The sequence below is a fragment of the Amblyraja radiata genome, chromosome 32 (genome assembly GCF_010909765.2).
Source record: "Amblyraja radiata isolate CabotCenter1 chromosome 32, sAmbRad1.1.pri, whole genome shotgun sequence".
Classification (NCBI taxonomy): domain Eukaryota; kingdom Metazoa; phylum Chordata; class Chondrichthyes; order Rajiformes; family Rajidae; genus Amblyraja; species Amblyraja radiata.
The window spans coordinates 6,577,381-6,585,001 of record NC_045987.1 but is presented as its reverse complement, the minus strand read 5'-3'; the positions used below and the strand labels follow the sequence as shown (position 1 = coordinate 6,585,001).

At 50.0% G+C, this 7,621-nt stretch overlaps 1 protein-coding gene across 4 annotated transcripts in view; it reads right to left on the bottom strand.

Annotated features, from left to right (window-relative positions):
• Positions 1 to 465: 465 nt before the first annotated feature.
• Positions 466 to 7,621, bottom strand: part of rxra (retinoid X receptor alpha) — a 112,819-nt gene continuing 105,663 nt past the window's right edge. For 2 of the 4 annotated variants that reach the window (XM_033048978.1, XM_033048979.1), the window contains 3 exons: positions 7,251 to 7,342; positions 4,866 to 4,971; positions 2,436 to 3,820 (listed from right to left, as the gene is read on the bottom strand). In XM_033048978.1, coding sequence (XP_032904869.1) covers positions 3,673 to 3,820; positions 4,866 to 4,971; positions 7,251 to 7,342 — 346 coding nt within the window. In that variant the 3' untranslated portion in view covers positions 2,436 to 3,672. Of the gene's footprint in view, positions 3,821 to 4,865; positions 4,972 to 7,250; positions 7,343 to 7,621 lie in introns of all 4 variants that reach the window. The other 2 variants (XM_033048980.1, XM_033048976.1) reach the window with 2 other exon arrangements.

Below are 7,621 nucleotides of genomic sequence, written 5' to 3'. Positions count from 1 at the left end.
GCACCGCCATTCAATGTGATCATGGCTGATCATCCCCAATCAGTACCCCGTTCCTGCCTTCTCCCCATATGCCCTGACTCCGCTATTTTTAAGACCCCAATCTAGCTCTCTCTTGAAAGCATCCAGAGAACCTGCCTCCACCGCCCTCTGAGGCAGAGAATTCCACAATCTGTTGACGTCCCTTCATTCTGGATTGTGCTGCTGGAGGCAGAAGCTTGGCAGGGCACCCAGCAGTTTAACTATTGACGGGCTCCGACCCGAAACGTGGTCTCTCCACGTCCTCCAGGGATGCTGCCTGACCCGCTGAGTTACTCCAGCACTCACGTGGGTTTTTCCTTTGGTAAACCAGCACCTGCAGTTCCTTGCATCTCCAACTAGTCCTGCAACCTTTGCACCTGTTCATGAGAGCACCTCGCGACCTTCCCAACTCCAGTGGTTCGAAATATAACAAGAGGTGACGCAGGGTAGGGTACAGGGAAACAGTTTATTACATTGAACACAGAAACAAATTCTAAACCAAATGGCTGCAATCACAGGGCGCCCCGATCTGAATGAGGGTCCGAGACCCTGCCCCATAAACTGCTCTCTCTCTCGCTCTCTCAGGCTGGGAGAGCACCTGCACAGCTCGTGGGACCAATCTGAAAAACCCCACAGTCTCCCCTCTCGGGCAAAGAGCAGAAACTCCTGGGGAATCCCACATCAGTCAGTAACCAGAGTGAACTAGACTGCGGTGGAATGCTCAGACCCGATGGGCATGCAGAGCCACTGATTGAAAATTAAAAAACCAACAGGGAACAATTCTCGAACGGCCCCAGCAACACTTGCTTCCACCCTGCAGACTATTAAAGTATTAACATTTACAATAATTCAGTGAAATTCAATCTAACAAAAGGGATAAAGTTTCATTTATACAAAAATAGATTTCTGTAGACATTTCTCTTCTCTTTTTCTGTTTTTCAGCAAGTGTTTGTAGTGTCAACACAGACTGATCACCGTCTCATCTCAAAACTGACTGACCACAAGGCCGGGCACACCCCACCAGTAAGGCTCGGTCACCAGGGAGGGGGAAGGGGGCTGGGGGTACGTGAGATAGAAACCCACATTGTGTTGGGGCGGAGGGGGGGGGCGGCGAGGGATGAACATACACACGCAGAGACACAGTGAGAGAGCAGAGGGACATCTACAGACAAAATAAGGTGCGCGCGCACACACACTCATTCACTCACACTGGCCCACACACACACCCGCTTGCACACACGCCACACAGACCCACCATACAGACACACACGCGCTCTCACACACACAGACCCACACATACACACTCACACACCGCCCCATACAAACACACACTCATGGACCCACAGACTCGCTTAGAGACCCACAGGCCTACACGCCACACAGACCCACACACACACACACGCTCGCACACACTCACAGACCCACACACACACACACGCTCGCACACACTCACTTGCACACACACACACACATACCCGCTCGCACACACACACGCTCGCACACACAGACCCGCACAAACACACACCCCCGCTCGCACGCACACAGACCCAAACACACCCGCTCACACACACACACACACTCACTCTCACACAGACAGGTTGAATGGGAAGACAGGCAGATAAAGGCATACAGGAGAGATTGGGAGAACTGTAGACAAGTATAGATTTAGCTATGATTGGCCATAAAATGAGATTAAACAATGACACGCAGTGGGCGTGGGCAAATGAGGAAAGGCAATAAAGCTGAACGTCTGCATCCTGAATAAAGGCTCCAGGAACACTGTCTCCTGGTGTGAGCCACCTCCATGGTGCTACTGCCCTGTGGCTGTGTACAGAGACTGGTCTGGTGTGAGCGTCTCCATTATTGCATCACTTTCTGTGCTCGCAACAGTTTTAAAATGCAATTTTTAACTTTCATTTTTACAAAATTGCTGTACTTAAAATATTTATATTTTAGGTTAAAATTCCGATTTGAAGTAAAATAAAGACATGAACCAAAACAAGAGGGCGCTGGAGAGAACCCGCGCACAAGGGCCACTCGCCTCAGGGAGCGGGGCAGTGAGAGTGAGCAACTGGAGACAGGGAACTGGGAAAACAGACACAAGCTGCTCAAGGTCAATCTGCATGGAACTCTCCTACGACCCCCTCCAGCCTCCGAGGATAAAGGGAGAGGGGGGGAGGAAAGGCCAAGCAGAGAGAGAGAGAGAGAGAGGCAGAGAGAGAGAGAGAGGCAGAGTGAGAGAGACAGAGACAGAGACAGAGACAGAGAGAGAGAGAGAGAGAGAGAGAGAGAGAGAGTGAGAGTGAGAGTGAGAGTGAGAGTGAGAGTGAGAGTGAGAGTGAGAGTGAGAGTGAGAGTGAGAGTGAGAGTGAGAGTGAGATGTGAGATGAGAGATGAGGAGAGAGGAGAGAGAGAGAGAGAGAGAGAGAGAGAGAGAGGGACAGTGAGAGAGTGAGAGTGAGAGAGTGAGAGGGAGAGAGTGAGAAGGAGAGAGTGAGAGTGGGACAGAGTGAGAGAAATGGGAGAGAGGGAGATTAGTATTAGTGTGGAGGATGAGGCGTGTGCTTGGGGAAGAGTAACGCTGATCAGTGTAAGTGCAGATTGAACAAAAATTGAGCTCCAATGTTGTAAAGCTAAACTCCTTCTGCCTAGCCCTGTTCTATATCCAGGGTTCGACTTTCACTCATTAATTGGACGATTTCCTTAGCAGCAAAGAATCTTCTGGATGCGAGCCCCAGCCCCGGCCGATGATCACGGACGTGGTCTGGACTGAAGGGGTGACCGATGTACCAATCCATCGTTGGTGGGTCTGGGGGAAGGAGGCTGTTGGGGCCGAGTGATTCACTCACATACACAGGAGGTCACTTCACCCACAGCACGTCCGGCTTGAAGCCAGGAGTTTCATCCCAAAAACCTCACCTGCTGCACGCACGGCCCGACGTTTGAAATGGAGGTTCCGTTCCGATTAATCCAAGATTTAAGGGATAGCGGAAAGTATTCTGTGAACCATTCAGACGGCGGACCGAGGGCAACAACGAGAACTACTCCGACTTCTGCCCGGGATCGGTGCCGTGGAAGCGCGCCCGCTTTGTTCGTCAGCCTCACCTCTCCCGCTGGCCCAGCGACAAAGCCCGGAAGGATCCGTGTCGGCTTGGGAGAGTTCGCCACTGAACTAGCGAGAGGGCAGAGTCCGAGGCGGCCGAATTCCATCTTGAGTTGGTCAGATGAACTCCGCCTTGCTCGGCACTTCCGCTGGGAACGTCGTGCCGGGGCTGGAGGCCTTCGGATGTCCTGGCCAAGTCCAGCCTCCGGCGCTGACCCGTCCCTGGAGGCTGCCCCTGTACTCCAGCACCAAGCCGGCAATGAGATCCAAGTCAGACAAGGCCTCTCCTGCACCGGGGGAAGAGTCGGGACCATAGGCCTTCTCAACAAGCAAGTCGTCACAGACCCAGAGATTGATGCAGAGTGTATATAAAAAGAAAATTATTCCTTTGACAACTCATTAATGAGGAATTACAGTTGAGGGGGGGAGGCAGGGGTGGATGGGGAAGGAGGGGCTGTAAATGTAGAGGGGAGGCCGAGGGCATTTGCACCGAGCCTGTACAAAAGGATGGCAGATTAGATTGTTTCTGGGTTGCAGTGCCCACGGCCCACTTAGGTCATCTGGTGAGGAGCTTCCAGCATCTCCATGAGGAAAGTGTCAATGGGTGTGTCGCCGATCAGCTTGAAGAAGAAAAGGTGCTCCAGGCATTTCAGTCCGATGGATCGCAGCGCTGGTAACCGCAGTAGGAGCTTGGCAAACCTGTCCGGCAACAAAGGGAGGGTTCAGAGTCGATACAAGAGCACAGAATGGCACAAAACAGCAGGGTGGCAAGAGGGCGCAGTGGTAGAGTTGCTGCCTTACAGCACCAGAGACCCGGGATCGATCCTCACTACGGGTGTTGTCTGTACAGAATTTGTACGTACTCCCCGTGACCTGCCTGGGTTTTCTCAGAGATCTTTGGTTTCCTACCACAGTCAGTGTGTGTGAGGGTGACGTGTGTGAGTGTGAGGTGTGTGTGTGTGTGTGTGTGTGTGTGTGTGTGCGCGCGTGTGTGTGTCCTGTACCCCACTGAGGGTCAGTGTGTGTGTGTGTGTGTGTGTGTGTGTGTGCGTGTGTGTGTGTGCGCCGTGTGAGGGTGACATGTGTGAGGTGTGTGTGTGTGTGTGTCTGCGTGCGTGTGTGTCCTGTACCTCAGTGAAGGTCAGTGTGTGTGCGCGTGTGTGTGTCCTGTACCTCAGTGAAGGTCAGTGTGTGTGCGCGTGTGTGTGTGTGTGTGTGTGTGTGTGTGTGTGGGGGGGGGAGCTGTACCTGTACCCCAGTGAGGGTCAGTGTGTGGACCTAGTTTCATGAATTCTCAAAATGGAAAGTAGTTCAGAACCAATGTAATATAGTGTGTAGAAAGGAACAGCAGATGCTGGCATATACCGAAGATAGACACAATGTGCTGGAGTAACTCAGCGTGTCAGGCAGCATCTCTGGAGATAATAGGATGCGTGACGTTTCATGTGGGACCCTTCTTCAGACTGGAAGTAGAGGGGAGGGAACTGGAGGTAACAAAAGGCCAGGGTCGTTTGTTGTCGGCCCTGCTCTGCCCTTTTCTTACCTCCAGTTCCCTCCCTTCTTCTTTCAGTCTGAAGAAGGGTCTTGACCTGAAACTTCACCCATCCTCTTTCACCAGAGATGCTGCCTGACCCGCTGAGTTAGTCCAGCACTTTGTGTCTATCTTCAATATAAAAGTGAGGCAGCACACAGTGTACCATCATGTACACGTCTGCAGCTCTGAATGATGCACTGTGCAAGTTACCTGCCAGGTTGCTCTGGGTATTTCTGTTTGCAGAATCCTTCCAGGGATGCATACACCTTCTCCCGAAGTGCCTCCACTTCCCCAGGGTTGGACAGGCCTTTGGCATCTGCAAGAGAGGAAGGGTCACACAATTACCGCCAAATGTTCTCGCACTGCTGGGGGTCAAAATGGGTGACGCGTGGAGCTCTGCATCATGGGAAGGTGGAGAGCCACCTGTGGTCACTTTGAACTCAAGTGTAACAACAGCTGCATTGCCGTGCTGTATGTACGTGGTGGCTGGTTATCTTTACTGAGTTCAAACAGCAGGTTGAAGATCGCATATGTGAATTATTCCGACTAAATGCCTGAGGCCCAAGTGTGGGGAAAAGTCTGAAGAATGTTCCCAAGTTTATTTTTCAGCTCAGCCCACATTGAGTGCAATGGCAATTATGTTAGTTGCAGGACACTAAAGTGACAAAGGCTTTGTGAGAGCATGGAGAGAATACTCACCACGGCAGCATGGGGTATTCAAAAATCAATGCAAATGCTGGATTAACTCAGGAGGTCAGGCAACATTTCTGGAGAACATGGATAGGTGAGGTTTCGGGGAGAAAGCCGGGAGAGAGGAGGGGCAGGATGAAGCCTGGCAAGTGGTAGGTGAGGGGGGGGGTTTGGGAGGCAGGTCATTGGACAAAGGCCAGAGATGAGACAAAAAGATGTGAGACAAAGATAGAAAGGGAGCAACCCAAAACGGAAGCTTCTTCATAAGTTTGATTTACTGACATAAATCAGAGGATGCCATTCAACCCATCTGATTCTTTCCCCTTCCTCTTCACAAATGATAGGGGAAGAATTAGGCCATTCGGCCCATCATGTCTATTCTGCCATTCAATCACAGCTGATCTATCTCTCCCTCCTGACCCCATTCTCCTGCCTTCTCCCCATAACCCAACACCCGTACTAATCAAGAATCTATCTATCTCTGCCTTAAAAATATCCATTCACTTGACCTCCACAGCCTTCTGTGGCAAATAATTCCGCAGATTCACCACCCTCTGACTAAAGAAATTCCTCCTCATCTCCTTCCTAAAGGTAAGCCCTATAATTCTGAGGCTATGACCTCTGGTCCTAGACTCTCCCACTTGTGGAAACATCCTCTCCACATCCACGCTATCCAAGCCTTTCACTTCCATCTTTACACCTGTGACATCTCTCTCAGATCCCTTGGTTCTCCTGCCACTTTGCCAAGGGGTAAATTACAGAAGACAATCTTAACACTGCTCGGGGAAAAGAAGAACAAACAGAAACCCGCGTGGTCTCAAGGAGAATGTCTCCACGACACAAAGTCTACATGCAGGGTCAGCCTGAAAAATACCAGCGATATATTTTTGATTCAATGTTCTCTCAGTCCCGTGCTGAAGAGTTTCAATCTGGAGTAGGTGTAGTCTGGAGTTGGATTTAAACCTGCAGCATTCTGACCCTGGCGAGAAGCAGGGCCATGTATCCATGGAAAGATAAGAGTGATAGGTAAGTCACACACTCATCTCCCCGCTACCTTCAGGTAAAAGGTACAGGAGCCTGAAGACTGCAACGACCAGGTTCAGGAATAGCTACTTCCCCACAGCCATCAGGCTATTAAACTTGGCTCAGAACATTAATAGCACATTATCTGTTATTTGCACTTTATCAGTTTATTTATTCATGTGTGTATATATTTATATAATGGTATATGGACACACTGATCTGTTCTGTAGTCATGCCTACTATGTTCTATTGTGCTGAAGCAAAGCAAGAATTTCATTGTCCTATCAGGGACACATGACAATAAACTCTCTTGAACCTTGGATCTTGAATCTTGAGTGAATATAACAGAGCTAGAGGAGTTTCAAATTCGCAACTGACTGTAGGTGTGAGTAAAGTGACAGTCACAACCTCTTTCCACCAGGGTGGAAATATCAAAGACTAGGGGGCAGAGCTTTATGGTGAGAGGGGCCAAGTATAAAGGAGATGCAATGGCAAGTTTTTCTTTCACTGAGTGTGGTGGGTGCCTGGAATGCACTACCAGGGGTGGTGGTGGAAACGCATACTATAGTGGCTTTTAAGAGGCTTTTAGATAGGCACGTGGACATGCAGAGAATGGAGGAATATGGATCACGAGATTAGTTTAACCTGGCATCATGTTCGGCACAGACATTGTGGACCAGTAGGCCTGATCCTGTGCTGTACTGGACTGTCCTGTGTCTTACGTGGAGCATTTCATTTAATTTTACAATATGTTACTGTGGTAACGAGTCACATAAAATGACTAGGTCATGATTCAAGGCTGTTCAGGCAGCCCTTTGTGGAAGGAGGTTAACATCTGACAAGAGCTGCAGTAGGAGGGAGTTGTACCTTGTTGCCCCTTACCTGGGTTAAAGAGCACGATCGCTCGCAAGCAGCCCAGTTCTGTCTTGTCCATTTGCATGTCCCGCATTTTAGAAACCAGCTCGGTCAGAACTCTGGAAAAAGGAATTAAAAGTTGGATATAAAACTCAGCTGGCTCCATAAACAATCAGGGAAACCCAATTCCTCAAAAACTCCCCTTTTACATTTCCAATGTAGATTACACGACTTTCAAATAGCACATCTCAATATCACGGACACATGGATTCCTCATCCCGAACCACGTCCCAAATTTGGGTGGCACTTTGGCACAGCGGCAGAGCTGTTGCCTTCCTGCGCCAGAGACCCGGGTTCCAATCCTGACCATGGGTGCCACCTGTACGGAGTTTGTACAT